At 51.7% G+C, this 19277-nt stretch overlaps 2 protein-coding genes across 4 annotated transcripts in view; one reads left to right on the forward strand and one right to left on the reverse strand.

The window, feature by feature from the left end:
* The window catches only part of Tp73 (tumor protein p73), an 80289-nt gene extending 77089 nt beyond the window's left edge, over positions 1 to 3200 (reverse strand). The window contains exon 1 of the mRNA XM_021199813.1: positions 2821 to 3200. The gene's annotated coding sequence lies outside the window, so the exon portion shown is untranslated. The remainder of the gene's footprint in view (positions 1 to 2820) is intronic.
* Positions 3201 to 5355: 2155 nt separating this feature from the next.
* Wrap73 (WD repeat containing, antisense to TP73) lies at positions 5356 to 19183 on the forward strand. Of its 3 annotated transcripts, XM_029539821.1 has the most exons (13): positions 5372 to 5491; positions 7856 to 8008; positions 8918 to 9034; positions 11404 to 11476; positions 14018 to 14121; positions 14719 to 14805; positions 14944 to 15078; positions 15176 to 15253; positions 15435 to 15581; positions 16539 to 16644; positions 17272 to 17397; positions 18212 to 18403; positions 18642 to 19183. In XM_029539821.1, exons 1-13 carry the CDS (start codon positions 5423 to 5425, stop codon positions 18788 to 18790), a joined length of 1536 nt encoding a protein of 511 aa, XP_029395681.1. In that variant the 5' UTR covers positions 5372 to 5422; the 3' UTR covers positions 18791 to 19183. The 3 variants fall into 3 exon arrangements, with proteins under 3 accessions (XP_021056121.1, XP_029395681.1, XP_029395682.1); XM_021200462.2 differs by lacking the exon at positions 15435 to 15581 and having other exon boundaries at positions 5356 to 5491; XM_029539822.1 differs by lacking the exons at positions 5372 to 5491; positions 7856 to 8008 and adding an exon at positions 10528 to 10587 and having other exon boundaries at positions 9004 to 9034.
* Positions 19184 to 19277: the final 94 nt, after the last annotated feature.

Genomic DNA, 19277 nt, shown 5'->3' on the forward strand with positions numbered 1-19277 from the left:
GAGAGGGAGAGGGAGAGGGAGAGGGAGAGGGAGGGGGGGAGAGACTACAAAGATGGACCATGGGTTGTTCTGCAGGCTGGGTCCCATAGAGAGGACATTGGCTGTTCGTAAGGTGGCTGTAGCTGCACTAACTGTGTCCATTACACTCTTTGTCGCACATTCAGACAGAAACAAGATTGAGTGGTTTGGGTTCCAGGAGTCTCTGCCGCACTGTTACTCATAGGTAGAGTTGGTGTCAGCAACACTTAAAAGTATCCGCTTAGTCTTTGATGAAACGGAAAGGAAAGGAAAGGCTGCCTCAAAGTTTCTTCTTGGAAGGAACACAGAAGAGTGTTTTGAGGATTTCTCTCCACCCACTGCCCCAACACCATTCACCAAGTGCACTTTTTTTTTTTTTTTTTTGCTTGTTTCTGGGAGGTAAATCACCCTTGAATCTGGTGACAGAAATAGTTTCTCACTGAGATGTACATGGGACTTTTTAAAAATGCAATGACAAAAATGACAAGAACTTTGGAGTGCTAGGAGCCTTGGGTTGGTGCATCCCTGGCTATCAGCAGGATGGCGAAGCTCCCTCAGCCCTGTCTCCCTTCTTCATCTCTACTTTAGCTAGTCTCCTTTGCATGTGTCAGCACTGGAAGCCCATTCCAGGACCTGGGTTGGGCATACTCTATAAATAAACATGAAACAGGAGCATCTTTATCACAGGACATACTCCTGACAGATGCTGCTAGCCTCTACCCAGGTCGCAGGCAAATCCCTGCCTTACTGCCATGATCTCTCCAAAACCTAGGAACTGGCCCTTTTCTCTGAGTTCTTGGTCCACCCAGTCCTAGAGCCAAAATCTAGGACCCAAAAGGCCACTTGGTGGTATCAGCACTCGTCCAAAGACTTTGGATATAGGATCCTGGTTACTTTTCTATTTGTGTGTATGTATGCATGTGTGGGCTACAGTGCACATGTGATGGCCAGAAGACAATGTGGATCCACAATCCAGCCTATGGATTCCATGGATGGAACTCAGATAATCACCCTTGGCAGCAAGCACCCTTATACAAGGAGCCATCTCACAGGTCCCAAGCCAGTTTCTTTCTTATACAAATAACTCTACCTCTATGGAAACAAGGATCTCACTCATATCCTCCTTCAGCCAGGGTCAGGCAGTTTCCATTCTGTTTACAAAGGCCAACTGACCAGGTTTCTATAAGCTCTTTGAGAAAACAGCGCTATGACTCCATTTTGAAGATGGGTAAACTGAGGTTCTGAGGATTTAAGTAACTTGCTCAAGGTCCAAGGGCACAGAGAGTATTTGAATTCAGCATCTGACTTCTAATCCAGAATGTTGTCAAGTAGGGTGGCCATCAGAATGGGCAGGCCCTGCCTGCTCCACAGAGCCATCACTAGAAGGACAACATTGCTCAGCATCCTGTAGTTAGTTACCTGTGCTTGATAGGCAGGCTCCCATAGGCCCACCGGTAGCTCAAGACTAGTTAGTGGGTATGCAGGTAGCTCAAGAGTAGTTAGTGGGTATGCAACACCTTTGAAACCAATTACCTGATTTTTAAAATTGTATACACAATCTATACAGTCATAGATGAGAAAATGTTACATATTTACCCTTTTTTCCACAAAGTAATGTTTTACATTTTTATTGAATAAATCAAAGGATGGGGGCAGGGGAGCCCTCCCCCCAAAGCGTTTGCAACACACCAAGGATTTGGGATACATTTTGTCTCTGTTGATTTTTTTTTTTTCTAAAGCTAAACAGCAACACAAGCAACAACCACGAAAAACCAATCCGAGGCAGTGAAGCTCAGCAGGTAAAGGTGCTTGCTGCCTATCCTGGCCACTTGAGTTAAATTCTCGAGACTGATAAAATGGAAAAAGAGAAACCCTGTCTCGAAAAACAAAAAACAAACAAACAAACAAACAAACAAAACAAAACAAAGAGAAAGAGAGACAGAGACAGAGACAGAGACAGAGAACCGACTCCTAAAGATGTCCTCTGACCAGTGCACTGGGACTCACACAGACACAATTTAACTTTTAAATGAAGAAAAATAACAACAACCTTCTCCCAAATATTGTTGCGACCCAGGTCCCAAGTGCCCATTTAATTAATTAACAGACCTCAGCACATACAGAGAACAAAGTGTCTTGGGGCTCAGAAGTCAGAGCTTCCCCCACCCCCGCACACATTCGAGTGTGTATGTGGACAGGTGCCTATAGATAGATGTTCTCATCTCTCAAGAGTGAGAAGGTAGCAGCTGCCCAGTCCAGAAGGACCTGCCGTGGAGCAGGAGAGAGTGCGGGCAGCCCGGGTTCTCTGGGTTCTCTACATGGAAGGCTAGGGAGGCTGGTGAGGCACCACAGTGGACTCATCACAGAAACCCACCAGGAACCCACACCTTGGAACCAGCATAGAGGTTGGGCTCTAGCTGGCTTTCCTCTCTCTTAGTCTGTTTCCATGGCAGGACCTGAAAGGCCTTCTGCCTTACAGAGGTGGGGATTTGCATTCCTTGTGAGGTAGGATACCCATGCACCTCCCAACTTCCCCTATTACCAGACCCGAGCCCCAGCATCTCCCGGGATGGTGGTCCCTTGCCACCTGTAGTGGACAGTGTGGGCAGGAGGCAGGTCCATGGGTTGCCGAGGCGCCAACTGCTTCTACTCCCAGCCTCACTCCGGCCCCTCCTGCCATTGACGCGGAGTCCCTGGGGCCCGTTTCACTCCGCTAGCACCCCGGCTGCAGCTCACCCGAACCCCAGCCTCGGAACCTCGTGCGAGATTCCTGGCCCTAGCTCGCGTCCCAGCTCTGCCTACCTGCTCCGGGCCGGGCGTCGGCGTCGACGAGGGCTGGGCTGCAGCGTTGCCTCCTCGCCGGGCTGCGGGACGCCGGGTTATAAGGGCGCGGAGCAGGGAGGCGGCGGCGAGGGGGCTGCCGCAGGCTTAGCGCCTTTCTCGGCGGACCGGCGGGAAGGCAGCGCGGGCACTCAGCCGTGGCGGGAGGAGGGCCGGCTACCGGGGCCCCTGGCTCCCACGCGCGCCCCGCCTCCCCAGCTGGCTCTGCCCTAGTCGGGGTCCGGGCCCCTCTCCTCCCGCCTTCTTCCCGCCGCCGCTTGGCGCGCGTCGCCCAGCTAGCCCCAGCGGGATCTCCTCCGTGGGGCCGCAGGCTCGTAGCCGGAGTCTTGGTCGAAGCGGGATCGGACCGCAACCTTTGGCGGGGCTCGGGGCGCCAGGACGGGTGCGCAGGCGCCGAGGGAGTGGACACAGGGCGCCCGACGCCCTGTACTCCCTCTGACTCTCTCTTCCGCCTTCTCCCCCGATGCCCATCTACCCCGATCCCCCTCGCTACCCTTACTGTCCTAAGCCTGCAACCCAGGAGGGCAGGAGTGCCCTCAGCGGGGTGGCTGCGCCTCTTCCAGGGCTCGCCCGCCCGAGAAAACCGACAGGACCGACTGAAACTGAACATTGAAAGCCCCTGAGGAGAACCGTTGTCGTTCGGCCAGCACCAGCGGAGTTCCGTCTCTGAGAACGACTCGAAGCCTCCCTCGATTTGTCTGGCAGAGACCACAGTCCGCCTGGAAAGAGGGTCGAGCGCAGACCCTCTGGGTTGGACTTTTCAAACTCCAGCCAGAAGTTGCGCCTCCTGATACCCACACACCCTGGGGGCCACGGCCTGCAGCCCGGGTATCCTAGCCCAGGGTATCAGAGTCTTCCCTTGAATTGGTGTCCTAAGTGGTGCCCAACGGATGCCCACAAACTGTGCACACAGAGCGGCTGGGGATTAGTCAGAGGACTCTGGCTCAAGAAGTCTACTTCACCGCCCGCCATCTCCCCTCTGGGCAAGCGAGCAGTCTCCCGTACCCTCATCTACCTCGCAGAGCCCTAGTCTGGCGCACAGAAGGAGTTGCGTCCTTGTGGGACCCCCTTAGTGGAGCTGCAGGGTGGTGCTTGCCCAAGGTGTTCCCACACGCCCTGGAAGTCGCTTCAGTGCCGCTAGTGGTGTTGCAAGGGAGGTGGGCTGGTGCAGACCGAATCTCCCTCGCACTCGAAAGCCTGACCTGGTGCCAGGCCAATTGCTACGAGGAATAATTATTTGCGAGCTGCAGATTAGAGACAAAGATGACTATCAAGCAAGAATGTGGGACTGGTTGGGAACAGAAAAGGCCAGCACGCTGGCCGCGCACTCTGCAGGTTCTCTCCGAATGGTGCAAGCACCATCATTCATTCATTCATTCATTCGTGGAAATTAGATGTAGCAGTGCGGAAGAGACTCGAAGCTATGACCTGGACCGAGCAATACCAGGTCTCGATCTTTCAGAATTCGGAACTTAGTGCCAAATGCAGTGGCTGAGCCATAAAGTCATGTTAGGTGCAGACAGGAACATCCAACCTCCCGAATGACACCGGAATGGGGAGCCTTGTGGGGCACAGGACGCGGGGTTCTGCGCGAGGGAGGGAGCAGAGCGCTTTGGGGAGCGAGCCGGGTCTGAAGCCCAGTTGGTGCTCTATCCTATGTGCCCACCGAGGCTGCCATCCCGGGTATGAGCCACACCTCTGATATCAAGTCTACACTCTAACTCAGAACTTCCAGGAAGGTGAAGCGACACACGAGATCCAGATGCCTTCGAATTCGTTCCGCCCCAGACCTGAGAAGCACTTGAACGGCACGAGGTCACGCTGCAGGTGGTCGCTCTCAGGAAAACCTCAAAACAAACCTATATTTATACTTATACGTGGAAAATAAATTGTAATACACAGCGTACTTTGCTTTGTTCTGTTTAAGAAAGGGTCTCAAGTAGCCCTCGATGGCCTCCAACTCTATAGGTAGCGGAGGATGACCTTGAACATCTGCGCCTCTGGTTTCAGGTGTAAGATTTTTTTTAAAAATGCAAACCATCGTGCGGGATTTATGCGATGCTGCGGTCCAAAACCTGGGTTTCATATATGCTAAGCAATCACTCTGCCAATCGAACCGCACTCTCAGCCCCTGTAACAAAAACTTTGTTATCTACTAAAGAGGTGTATCGAAATACTACTATATACTTACACATAATACACATTTACATGTAAATAAATGTATGTTCACAAGTACAGACGTCTAGTTACAATATGAATTTCAGGTAAGGGAGTCTTTTAGTCTAAGTATTCCCCAGGTAACTTTTGGGAACATATTTATATTGTGATTTATCTGAAGTCAGAATTCAGCCTTCCGTTTCGGGGTTTGCAGGGAGATCCGCTATGACGCAAAGGCGCTCAGCCCCTTTAAGACTCAAGCTCGGACTTCCCGCCCCACAATGCCGCGCGGCCACTTGAGGCTCCCATTGGCTGCTGCTCGCTTCTGCCCTTGTACTTCCGGCCGCTGCCCGCGGCGGTTGCGGGAGGTACCTCGGAGCCGGGCTGGCCCGGGCTGGCCGTGGCCATGAACTTCTCGGAGTCATTCAAGCTTTCGGGCCTGCTCTGCAGGTTCTCCCCGGACGGCAAGTACCTGGTAAGCCGCGGCGCGCTGGGCAGAACCTAAGCGTGGGCGCGCGACAGTGCACGGGGCCGGGGCGGGTCGAAGGGGGGGCGGGAAGGGGACCCGAGCCGGGCGGCCTCTGGGACTCGGGCTGGACTTAGGGGGTGGGGGTGGGGGAGAGGGAGGCTGGCAGAGGGGTTTCAGCCCGGACGAGGGAGAACCTCGATTAGAGAGAAGGAACCTGAAGCAAGAGAGGGATCCAGGCCAGGCTGGGAGATCCTGGCAGGTGACCAGGGTGGAGAAAGGGGACGTGGAGCAGAGTGGGGACGGAGTTGGGGTTGGTATTCTGGCAGGTGGTCAGGGTTAGGAAGGAGGTCTTGGAGCAGGTGGCCAGGGCTGGGTGGCTGCCAGGCTCCCTGCTCCAGTTTCCCTTCATCCAAGTTGGATAAGATGACGCTGCTTTCACACGTTTGAGGGCACAGGGGATGGCAGCTCATTGCTATTTTGTACGTTTTCTCGCCTGTGAGCGAGCTGGTTAAACGGGGGGCCGTCCGACCATGCTTTCATTGCCAGGGTTGGATAACTGTCCAGTCTTTGGGTGGCAGGATAGTGTTCAGATGAGTGTTTCAGGGTACACCAACACCACTGTGCGTTCAAGGAAGGCAGACACCTGATGTTAGGAAGCCATCAGGGAAAACTCATGTCTATTTAAAAAAACTGGTTCCATGCCAGTCGGGTAGTGTAACGGTACCTGCCACTGAACCTGAGTCCCAGCTCTAGGACCCACATAATGGAAGGAGAGAACTGTCCTCCGACCTCCACATAAGCTAGTGCCTGACAATTCTCACATACAAATTCAATCCTAATTTTTAACAAGCTTTCTTTGATCAATCTATCATTCTCTTTTTAACTGACTTGTACCATTGACTGATTGATTGACTGGGTTTCCCTGTACTTCTGACCAGGTTGGCCTTGAATTTAGAGATCTGCCCCTTGCCTCCTGAGTGCTGGGATTGATGGAGCATGCCACCATGCCTGGCTGTCTTGATCCTCAGTTCACACTCCTGCTGTGTTTGTCCAGGCTTTTGAGACACCCTCCTTATGTACATTATCCTAACAATGTAGAAAGTGTCAGGATAGGACCTGCTCAGGGGAAAGGTACTGCCATGCCAGCCTGAGGACTTGAGCTCCGGCTGGGGAACCCACATAATGGTGGGAGGAGACAAGCACACATTGATACATTTTACCTTTTTCCAAATCCCTCCAGAGATTAGGGTTGCTTTACAGTTCTGAAAGTCTCAGTAAACAGCAAAGAAGTTGCATTTGGTTAGCTGATATTTGTATTTGTCTGCTCATCAAAATATTGTGGAGCTCTTAATAATTGTTTTTTTTCAAGTCTTGCCCTAAATCCTGGGCAGAGTGAGTCCATGTTTCCAGTGTTGGTGTCTTCAGAGGTTCCTAAGGAATCCATTTCACCAAACTCTAATGTGAAAACACAAGCCCTCTGATAGGTCTTCCTTCTGATCTGCACTTGCCCTCCTGCTCTCTTTCCATAGAAGACAAAAGTGACTTCATTTTTTAAAAAGAGCCTGTGTGTGTGTGTGTGGAGAGAGAGAGAGAGAGACAGAGAGGTGCTACGACACACTGTAGAGGGCAGAGGACAACCTTCCACCTCGTTTGAGACCAGATCTCTTGCTCTTCATTGCATAGCGCAGGCTAGCTGGCCCACATGTACCTGCCTCAGCCTCCCCTCTGCCTCCTCATAGAAACTAGGACTTTAAACAGTTTTTAGGATTAACACAGTTTTATGTAGCTTCTGTGCATCCAAGCTTGTTTCTGAGGCAAGTGCAAGGTTTTGGCTTTTAGACTATGGTATAATATGCAAAGCTGGCCTCAGACTCAGAGAGTAGCTGAGCACCTCCCTAGTACAGTGATTACAAGTGTGCACGATCACTCCCAAGTAGTAAAAAATACACACACACACACACACACACACACACACACACACACTGGCTTTTTGAGACAGGGTTTCTCTGTGTAGCCCCAGCTGTCCTGGAACTTACTCAGTAGACCAGGCTGGCCTCAAACTCAGAGATCTACCCACCTCTGCCTTCTGAGTGCTGGGATTAAAGGTGTGTACCATCCCCACCTTTAAATTTACTTGTACAAATTTGTGGGTTAAAGTATGATAATTTGGTTAATATATACTGTGTGGAACTTTTAAACTTTTGTATGCTCCAATGTTTATCTTTTTCTAACTCATTTTGCAATGAGACCCATAAGTTTTGGTCCACATGAAGCTAAGTGTGTCAGACAGGAGGGGAGGAGCTAGCCATCGAGGCAAGGCTCCCTGCTGTAGAAGAGATGCTATCCCGTGCCCTCTGCCTCACTTTCTAGGCTTCCTGTGTCCAGTACCGGTTAGTGGTCCGGGATGTGACGACCCTTCAGATCCTTCAGTTGTACACATGCCTGGACCAGATCCAGCACATAGAGTGGTCTGCAGACTCCCTCTTCATCCTGTGTGCCATGTACAGACGGGGGCTTGTGCAGGTTTGTACCATGTATTAGTAGAGTGTATACAGATGGGTGCTACATGTCTGTGGGCCTTGAGCAGGCGTGTGCCACTTACATATGTGATATGTGTAGGCAGGCACATGCCACATATACATAAGACTCACATAAGTGTGTCCCATGTGTAGATGAGGTGCCTGTACTCACAAGGCATGTGTAACTAACTGGTCTGGTGCTGTTTCTGTAGCAGAGTCAGAATTAGGAAACATTCCCAGGAGTGTAACTAGGAAGGAGTCCAGGTGTTTGCACCCTTCTTTCAGGTTTAGGGGGAAATGCAATGAGACTCAAAATTGCCTTCTTTTCTTATATGTAATTTATTTTATGTGCATTGGTGTTTTATCTGCATGTATTTCTGTGTGAGGGTGTCAGGTCTCAGAGTCACCAACAGCTGTGAGCTGCCGTACGGGGGCTGGGAATTGAACGGGGTCATCAGGAAGAGCAGTAGAGCAGTCAGTGCTCTTGGCTGCTGAGGCATCTCTCCAGCTCCCAGACATGCTTTCTTTTAAAATGTAATGCTCTCTAATAGTTTAATCCAAACACTTTTGATGTGGAAAAACAAACACCAAAACAGTAAATTGTTCTCAGTCTTTGAACATGATTTTTCCGAGAGGGAGGTATTTGCAATGGCAGTGGAGTAACTTGGACAGGGTTCTAGGAAGTTCTAGAAGGTTCTAGAAGGCCGAGTTCCGTTATTCACTAAGCCTAACTAGTGAGGTCATAGGGATGGGCACATGAGCAGACCCTTCAAAGGTGCACTGCAGTGAAGTCGCCAGGAAGTGTGGCTTGCAGCCACTGGGCCATCTGAGGTGGCCTGGTGTATCCTCTCCGTCAGAGAGGCCTCCTGCGTGGTACAGCATTTGCACGCCTCTGTTTCTTTTATGAATCAAGGTCTGGTCACTTGAGCAGCCAGAATGGCACTGCAAGATCGACGAGGGCTCTGCGGGGCTGGTTGCTTCCTGCTGGAGTCCGGATGGCCGCCACATCCTGAACACAACGGAATTCCATGTAAGCTGGCCAAACGTAGCCCATTCTGTTCTTCATCTAAAATAGCCTGGGAATGTGAAAGTCTGGTTCTGGAGCAGTATTCAGGCCAGAGTCCATAAACAGTATAATTTTTAAATCCTATTTTAAAGAAAAATAGGACATTAAAAGGAGTTGACAAGATGGCTCAGTGGGTAAGGCTCTTGCTACCAAGCCTGGCCACCTGACTTCGACCCTGTGAATGCACATGGTGGAGGGTGAGAACGACTTGTGAAAGTTATCCTCTTATAGATGCCTCCTGCTCCAAAGTCAGAGTAAACACGGAAAAGTGTATGTCTTCTGTAATGGGCTGTTAAAGACTACAGTGCTCATGCTAACATCTTAAAGGACATGTGGCCTGGGCTTTTGGATGCATATTTGAGTATTTTCTAGACCGCTTTTGGCTAGCAATCTTCATGCTTATGGCATTCTGCAGACCAAAGTCCAGCTTCCAGGTCTCATAGACTTGGGCTCAGTCCCTCTGTTAATGGCCCGAATGAAAGGTTACCCTCTGCAGAGTTTATAAACTGTTTTTTAATGTACTTTTATTCAGCAGCTGTGTTACACTCACTGAAATGGAAAGGAACATTTGAACAGAGAGTAGACTATACAGACTGCCTTTGGACACTGTTAACCTACTGCTAGGTCATAGCCACTGTGCCTGTGACATCAAAGTGAATGGCGACATCCAGTGTGGAGGAATATGTCACAGCAAGGGGACCCTGAAAAATATACCCACCCTTTTTGTTGTATTGAGATGGGATCTCACTGTGTAACCCTGACTGGCCTGGAACTCACTATGTAGACAAGGCTCACCTCAAACTCAGAGAGCTGCCTGCCTCTACTTTTTGACTACTGGGACTAAAGTGGTCACCAGTCCTACCTTATTCCCAGCCTTTAGATTTTAGCTTCTAAAAGTCCCACAAACTTTATTTACCACCGGCTATCGTCGGTGGTCAGGAGGTGACTGTGCGCATGACAGATTCGTAGAGTAGACACATAACTGAGAGTCATGCGTTCCCACTCAGGACAGTTAGATCACTGTGTACTTTTCTGGAGGCGGGAGGTTCACATGAGGGTGCTGCAAAATGGAGAGAGGCCTGGCTCCCATGAGGCAAGAAGACGATTGAATTGTATAGCTGGTGTCTAGTCCATGGAAGACACTCACCCGCACATTTCCCAGAGCCCCTCCAGGCCTTGAGAGCCTGCCGGCTTCCAGAGGGCCCCTTGACTGCATTACACAAAAGCCATTTTCACCTTTTTTGGAGAGTCTTGGGGTCCCTGATGCATATGACACTGTGTGGTTTACAGCAGCTCACAGATTACATCGCCTGTACACAGCCCCTCCTAGCAGGCATAGCTGCTGCTCTTGTTCCTAGTGAGGAAAGGCTCACTGGGGCACACTCGTCTGCTGTCTGCTGCTGGGCATGAGTTGTGAGGCACCTGTGGCTTTGGCCTTTCTTATGCACCTCTTCTAGTGTCTGGCTCCTTCCAGGCTATGTGCAGCTTCCTGAAGGTTTGCATCAGGATTTGAAATGGTGAGACATTACATCGTGGGGCTTTTGAAAATGTTGGGTGTGTGTGTGAGCTCACGTGTTGTGGAGGTTGGGTGTGTGTGCGAGCTCATGTGTTATGGATGTTGGGTGTGTGTGCAAGCTCACATGTTGTGGAAGTTGGGCGTCTTCCTCAGTTACTCTCCACCATATATTTTGAGGCAATGTCTCTAACTTGAACCCTGAGCTCTCCAGTTCTGCTAGTTCAGCTAGCCAGCTTGCCTGTCACTAGGATCATAGACAGGCCCCCATACGCCCTGGGTGTGCAGGCCCCCATACGCCCTGGGGTGCAGGCCCCCATACGCCCTGGGTGTGCAGGCCCCCATACGCCCTGGGTGTGCAGGCCCCCATACGCCCTAGGGTGCGCAGGCCCCCATACGCCCTGGGTGCGCAGGCCCCCATACGCCCTGGGTGCGCAGGCCCCCATACGCCCTGGGTGCGCAGGCCCCCATACGCCCTGGGAGCGCAGGCCCCCATACGCCCTGGGGTGTGCAGGCCCCCATACGCCCTAGGGTGTGCAGGCCCCCATACGCCCTGGGTGTGCAGGAGTGCTCGAGTTCCAGACTCACTCCTCACTGGAGCAGTAAGGCTTCCCCAGAGATTTCCCCAGCCCCACACTGTGGGCTAAGTTGTCCCCTGGCCAATGGAGACATTCTGCTCTCGTGGCTGCTTTGTGTGGGTGTACTGAAGTAAACTGCATATAAGTGTGCAGTGTGGGTCCATTTTTATGTATTCCAGCTTTAAGAATCTTTGTGAAGATGGGAAGCATCCTAACCCCTTCTCTTCCCTTTTCCCTGGCAGCTGCGAATCACCGTCTGGTCCCTGTGCACCAAATCTGTGTCTTACATCAAGTATCCCAAAGCCTGTCAGCAGGGTGAGTCTGTCCTTACACAGTTCTTGTAACTGTTCTGAGAATGTGAACTTAGAGCAGATAGAGGAGCTACAGCAGCACCCCTCCCCCTCAGCCTCCATCACTGTGCACCCCCCCAACCTCCATCACTGTGTGCCTCCTCCCCCCCAGCCTCTGTCACTGTGCACCCCTCCCCCTCAATCACTGTGTGCCCCCTCCCCCCAGCCTCCATCACTGTGCACCCCCTCCCCCTCAGTCACTGTGTGCCCCCTCCCCCCAGCCTCCATCACTATGCCGTCCTCTGTGCTCCTCCCTGTGTGTCTGTGAGATTCCCTCCATGCTATTTCCTTGACAACAGGATGCTGTGGAAAGTAGACAGGAATTGTCCAAGGAGGAGACCCTTTACCTATATTCACACAGGGCACTCAGCTGCTCACATTAGAGCTGGGAAGGGCTTGCCTTTGGGGCCTAGCTGACAGCTTCACTTCACTAACTTTTTTTTTAGTCAAGATTTATTTTTAGGGTGTGTGTGTGTGTGTGTGTGTGTGTGTGTGTGTGTGTGTGTGTGTGGAAGAGGTGTATATCTGTGTGTGCATGTGTGTGTCTGTGACTGTATGCATGTGGGGGGTATAGGTATGGGTATAGATGTGTATGCCTGCGTGCGTGCATGTGTGTGTGGAGTGTGGGTAATGTGAATGTGATAACGAGCTGCTTCTGGGTTCTGGGATCAGTTTTCTGGAAAAGCAGCACAAGTCTTTTTTTTTTTTTTTTTTTTAAGATTTATTTATTATTGTACATAAGTACACTGTAGCTGTCTTCAGACATGCCAGAAGAGGGCATCAGATCTCATTACGGGTGGTTATGGGCCACCATGTGGTTGTTGGGATTTGAACTCATGACCTCGTGCTCCTACCTTACCTGCTGAGCCCTTGCCAGCCCACAGCACAAGCCTTTATCCAGTGAGCCATTTCCAGCTCAGCTCACTAGCTCTTCTGTCAGGGGATGGCATGCTATCACCTCTGAGCATCCCAGAACAGGGAAAGGAGAAAGGAGCCCTTTCCATTGAAGCCTCACTGCCCTGGAAGAAGGATGAAGGCTGGGCCGAGTGCATCGGGTGACAGGTGGTCATGCCGCCCACCTGCCCTGAACCCAGAAACTACCAACAGTAGAGGGCACACAGTAGGGCACACAGTAGGTGTGCTCTTGTTTGTTTGTTGCCACAAGGACATGTCTAATGTTGCAGATCACATTAGACTGATCGCATTCTGTTGTGGTTTTTGTGGTCCCAAGTGTTACTGGATCTAAAGAACAGTCTGGTTCTGGGTGCAGGTGGTCCTTGAGTCTGTTATTTGAAGTTCTTGTCGTTCTTGAGGCCTTGACCTCAGGCCTTTTACAGTAATGCAGGACTGGAAAAATGTTGCTTAATGTTTTTAAGTAAGATTGTCCTGATTATTCATCGTAACTTTAGTTATTTGAAATGACAAGTTCAAAAGATGGCTTAGCACTTAAGAGCACATACTGCAAGCCGGGCCTGGTGGCGCAGGCCTTTAATCCCAGCACTCGGGAGGCAGAGGCAGGCGGATTTCTGAGTTCGAGGCCAGCCTGGTCTACCAANCCTGGTCTACCAAGTGAGTTCCAGGACAGCCAGAGCTATACAGAGAAACCCTGTCTCGAAAAACCAAAAAAAAAAAAAAAAAAAAAAAAAAAAGAGCACATACTGCTCTTCCAGAGGACTCCAGTTCAATGCCCAGCACCCAGGTCAGGAGGTGCGTATAGCTTCAGCTCCGACGGAATAGGACTCTTCCGTCCTCGGCGGGCACTCCTGCAGGCTGTGCGTATACCTATACACAGATGTATACACATACATACACTAATTAAAAATAAAAGCAAAAATGAAATGCAGTGACAGAGCTGACTCAGTGTATAAAGTATTTGTGCAAGCATGAGAACGTGAATTCAAATCTCCAGACCTACGATAAAGGCCAGGTACAGAGGCAGAAGTCTGTGATGCCAGCACACCCACATCAAGATGGGAGGTGGAAGCTGAGAATTCCAGAAGCTTGCAGGCCAGCTCGCCTGGCGTGTACAGTTGCAAACATAAGATCTGTCTCAAACAAGGTGGATGAGCAATATAGACGCCCAAGGTTGTCCTCTTAACCCTCATACATGCACATGCATGGCACATGTGCCTGAATTCACACACACAGACCACCACACACACACACACACACACACACACACACACACACAATTGCAACTGCAAGCAGGGTTTTGACCATCAGGTGTGCCTGTAGTTTCCTTTGTGAAACATGGCCCTCCACTATGTCTCACGAAGTGACATTTGTGACTCTAAGAATCAGGTACTTGAGTTTGGTTCTGTGTACTCACCCACCTCACCTGCAAGAGGGATAAGGGCTCTGCTTGTCAGACTCCCATGTGACAGTGTCTGCTCATGGGAAGATAAGAACACATTTGGGGGTGGGGCTCCCTTGTCCCTTTTAAAAAGTCCCTGATGGGCTCTGGTGCTTTCCCACACTGGTTCCAGTTTACCATCTCTCTCCACAGGACTAACTTTCACCAGGGATGGCCGCTACCTAGCCTTAGCAGAGAGGCGGGACTGCAGAGATTACGTGAGCATCTTCGTGTGCAGTGACTGGCAGCTCCTCCGGGTAAGGCCATCCTCTGCTGCTGGTTGGGAAAAGGGGTAGAACTGGTGTTCCTGGTGATCCCAGAGGCTGTTGCAGCCCCTGGGGTAGACAGAATGGTGGGGTTCCTATGGCCAGGGGGCAGGGGTCCTGTGTGTGACTCTAAGCAGTGCACACTACGTGTGATCTAGACCTCTTGGTGCATGTACACTTGGTGCACATTAGAAGTTGTCATGTTGACATGAACTTTGAACCCTCTTTCTCCATAAGGGAATTCCTCCCTGGGAGGAATGCAGTTGAGTTGGCCTGGGTAATATGCCTCAGGAGCTATGATACTGAGCAAATGCTCTCCGTGCCCGAAAGCTTCAGTGTCAGAGTGTTAGAGAGACATCTGAAGGGGCGCACTGGGGAAGCAGGCGGGCAGGTGCATCTCCATGGAGATGAGGGCATGTGGCCTTGCCCAGCATGGTTGGCACACTATGCATTCACCAGAATACCATGCAGATACTTTGTTGCTGCATATAAAATGATGCATAAACCAAAAGCATTAGTTAGAAAATAAATGCACTACTTATCTAAGGACATGTTTTCTGAATGTCATGTTTTTTTCTCATCTGGAAGCACTTTGACACAGACACCCAGGATCTCACAGGGATCGAGTGGGCCCCGAATGGCTGTGTGCTGGCAGCGTGGGACACCTGCTTGGAGGTATAGCACATGACCAGCAGCACATTCCTTTTCAAGAGCATTCACCTGCAGGTACCTGTGTGCTCTCAGTGCAGCGAGCTGCTGGGTGCTGACGTGCCGCACACAGGGCCTGTGACTGTCTAAATGTCTCATCTGCAGTACAAGGTTCTGCTGTACTCCTTGGACGGCCGTCTGCTGTCAGCATACTGTGCCTATGAATGGTCCCTGGGCATCAAGTCTGTGACTTGGAGTCCCAGCAGTCAGTTCCTGGCCATTGGGAGCTACGATGGAAAGGTAGGAAGTGGCTCAGGACACAGGCCAACTCTATGAGCTGTAGGATACCTACAGCCCGTGAGCTACCTGCATGTCAATCTCATGGTTCCTTCCCCAGGTGCGCCTCCTAAACCACGTGACCTGGAAGATGATAACCGAGTTTGGGCATCCTGCAACCATTAATAATCCTAAGACAGTAAGTCTGCATATGCTTCCACCCGAGCACCATGGTTTTCCTGGTGCAGTGAGCTGCCCTTGACCTTCCTTAGTTGTCTTCCCTGTTCTGCCCCTCATGCCTTCCTTGGTGAAGAGAGTGTGGAGTCCAGGCTGTCTGAGCCTGTCCTAGCCGGATGCTCATCATGCTCTGCCCTCGGCAGATCCCTGGGGAGACTGACCTGAGGAATCCTGAGCATGGGCCATCCTGCCAGAGCAGAGCACACAGCAGGCAGAGGCCGGAGAGCTGGTCTGTATGGACTGCAGGTAGGGCAGCCCAGGCCCAGGATCCAGGAGGTGCAGAGTTGAAGGTGTGTTCTGAAGCTCAGTAGTGTTGAGTCCTCTTGTCTTCTGTCAGTGGTCTGGACCAAGGACAGATTTCTGCTTCCCTTGGATAAGGAAGGGCCAGGGCCACAGCCCAGGGCTCAGTTAGCTGCCCCAAAGCCTATGTCTGCAGAACCCTGTAGGGAGGAGAAGCTGGGCAGAGGCTGGGCTTTAGTCAGGGTGCTCCTCCAGTAGCAGTTGTTGAACCTGGCTAGAGAACAGGTTGGAGATGATAGAGCACAAGGCTGGCCATGCAGGCTGCCAAGGTTTGCCTGTGGTTCAAGCGTCTTAAGTTTCTCCCACATGTGCTATGGTAATTTCTCTGCCTGGGACTGTGGTGTACCCCACTAACCTATGTGTGTGAGTGAGCTTTGAGTCACTGGGTCAGAGGACCTGGGACAACGGGTTCATTTTGGCTCCTAATTTCTGAGGTTTCAGTCCATGGCCTCTTCACCATTTACTTTGGGTAGCACACTGTGGTGGGGACACATGGCAGAGCAGAGCTGACCTTCAGCTGCTCTGGCCAGGAAGCAGAGAGGAAGGACAGGTGAGGTCCCAATAGGCCTTCAAAGACAAAGTCATGCTTCCAGTGGCCTGGGCCTGTAAGGTCCACCCTAGCACGGAGTCTGCTGGGCCTGGCCATTTGCTACTCCACAGGCTCGCTGCCACCCACTCTCCTGACCCACTTTTCTCCATTACGCCGACAGTGCACACGCAGGCCACTGCTGCATAGCTGTGACATAGTTTACCACGTAAACATAGCCATGTGCTCAGTGCCCATCTCTAAAGCACAGCCTGGCCAGCAGCGCTGAGTGGCAGCTGCAAGGGTCAGACTTGGCGGCTGCCCCTTCCCAGTCACCTCCATATAGGGCACATAGGTAGGTTGGGCCACCTTCCACTGGCTCTCGTCACAGACTGGCTAGCAGCCACATCATGTTTTTCAGGTTGTGTATAAGGAAGCTGAGAAGATCCCACAGCTGGGGTTGGGCCACCTGTCCTTCCCACCGTCCCGAGCAATGGCTGGTGCCCTCTCTACCTCAGAGAGCAAATGTAAGCAGCAGAGGGCTGTGTCTTCCATGGGAGAAAGCTTGTTTTTTCTGTCTTAAATGAGAATCCTCTGTCCACAGGAATCTCAGAGGCGGCTTGTTTTGGGTGGGGAAGATTTTGAGATGGAGGTCTCGATCCTGCAGTGTAGAAATCACAGGTGTTCTCCCGTGAAGCCTGCCTTCCTTCCCTCCTCTGTAGTCCCTAAAGGAGTGAGGGGACATCAGCTGTGCAGTGCCTGCCTGGAGGGTGGGAGGCAGCCAGGCCGTAGGTTACTCACACTGGCTTGTACTTACTGAATCGTCTCCTGTTGGTTGATAGTTCTTTGATTCCCAGCTGGAAAGGGGTAGCCATCTGTGCCCCGAGACGCTGGAAATGGATGGAACTGCCAGATGTCCAAGGAGCGGGGGACTAGCTCAGAAAGCAGACCCGAGCAGGCTTTTATCCTTCCTCTGGGGCTCCAGACTGCACTGGAACTGTTGTCCCCAGGGAACTTGTGAACATGCCTCTTACCACAGCTGTCCTCTTAATCCCTCAGCCAGCAAACCCTCCCATGCTTCTCAGCAGCCTGTTTCCTCTCTTTGCCCTCTCCCCCTAACCAGTGCCCTCAGCATGTCCCCTGTCACATTGCAGATGAGATCGCCTCGGGACCAGTTTCCTTACAGACTCTGAAGCCAGTAGCTGACAGAGCGAACCCCAGGATGGGTGTAGGGATGCTGGCCTTCAGCTCTGACAGCTACTTCCTGGCATCAAGAAATGGTCAGTGCCACACTCATTCGTAGGCAGGGTCAGCTGCTTGACGCCCTTTGAGGCCGAGAATAGAGATGAATGAAGCGGAGCCGGAGCAGCTGTGTGTTAGAGATGAATGAAGTGGAGCTGGGGCAGCCGTGTGCTAGAGATGAATGAAGCGGAGCCGGGGCAGCCCTGGTTTCCTGTAGAATGGACCTTCTGCACAGCAGCTCCTTGCCCATGTCCTGGCTGCCTGGCTGATCCCTCCTGCACTCCTCAATGTGCAAGAACGGGGGCCTGGCACTTACCTCTGGTTTTGTTTGCATTTTGGGGGGGCGGGGAGGGGGAAGAGTACCTCTTCGTTTTTAATAGTTTATCTTCTTTATATACTTTTATATCTTTATGACAGCCCTCCTCCTTTCTCTCCTCCCAGTCTCACCCATACAGATCCCTCCCCCATTGGACTGTCCCCTTTTCCTCAGAGGAGGAGCCCCCACCCCCCCACCCTGGGGCATCTAGCCCCAGCAGGACTAGGCACACCACCTCCCACTGAGGCCCAACTAGGCAGTCCAGGTAGGGGAAAGGGATCCAGTGGCAGGGGCTGGACCTAGGCCCCCTACACACTGTAGGAAATGTACAGTTGGTCTTCATGTGGGCCCCCTAACAGGTGAAGTGGGGGGGCTGTCTTGTTTGCATTTCTTACATGTACAGATGTAAAAACCACAGGAAAAAGAGGTGTGGCCTTGGAGGCCATGTGTTTGTTCTGGGTGCTGATCCCTGAGAACAGCCAGAGTGCTTGCAGAGCGCCAGCACTGACATGTGTCCTGCCTCTGCTTCCTTGCAGACAATGTCCCCAATGCTGTCTGGATCTGGGACATTCAAAAGCTGAAGCTGTTTGTGGTTCTAGAGCATATGTCTTCAGTGCGCTCATTTCAGTGGGACCCACAGCGGCCAAGGCTGGCCATCTGCACAGGAGGAAGCAAGGTGTACCTGTGGTCCCCAGCAGGCTGTGTGTCGGTGCAGGTACCTGGGGAAGGTAAGCATACGCCAGCACATGCTGGCCTCAGAGAGGCTGACCTGCTTAAACCTATTGCCATGTGTCATGCATGAGAAAGATGCCCTTCCACATCTTGTAGGACCTTGCCCAGAGTGTGTGCCTGACAGGAACCTGATGCCCTAAGGTTTACTGGCTTTGTCTTCAGCCCTGGGGTGACCGGACTCCTCACTCACCCGCATGGCCTGGCTTCTAACCCTCTGGCCGCCTGTCTCTCTAGGTGACTTTCCCGTGCTCGGACTATGCTGGCACTTAAGTGGGGATTCCTTGGCCCTCCTTAGTAAGGATCACTTCTGTCTCTGCTTCCTGGAGACCAAGGAGAGGGTTGGCACAGCCTATGAACAACGGGACGGCATGCCTAGGACCTGAGTGGAAACCAAGGCAGCAGACTGCTGATTCCAACATGAGCAACAGCTGCACAGCTTCCCCAGATGGGATGGGCTATTCTGCCCAGTTTTCTGTAAATATGTATAAAGTTGTTATGTAAAATAGGTATTTGCTAATCCATGGAACAGTGGTGGTTGTTTTCTTCAGGGCCTTAGCTCACAGATCCAAGGTCTGGGAAGATGAAAAATCCTGAATTAACGACACAACCTGCCTTATGACCCTTTGGTGCTCCCTGAGCGGTTTTCAGTCAGTGTGCTTTGGAACAAGGGTGAACTGATGTTAGACTGGCTAGCCATTCTGCAGCTCCATGTACTCAGAAGTGTTGCAAGGCCCCCACAATTGTGCCTGTTCCCATGTGAGCTGTAAATCCCACAACAGTTGGGCAGGTCTCTGGCCTTACAAGTGAATTCTGCAGAGAGGCCTGGGTCCCTACCTGGTAGAGTGGAAGTGTTCAGCCCACCCAAACCTC

Source organism: Mus pahari, chromosome 6 (genome assembly GCF_900095145.1).
Source record: "Mus pahari chromosome 6, PAHARI_EIJ_v1.1, whole genome shotgun sequence".
NCBI classification, from domain to species: Eukaryota; Metazoa; Chordata; class Mammalia; order Rodentia; family Muridae; genus Mus; species Mus pahari.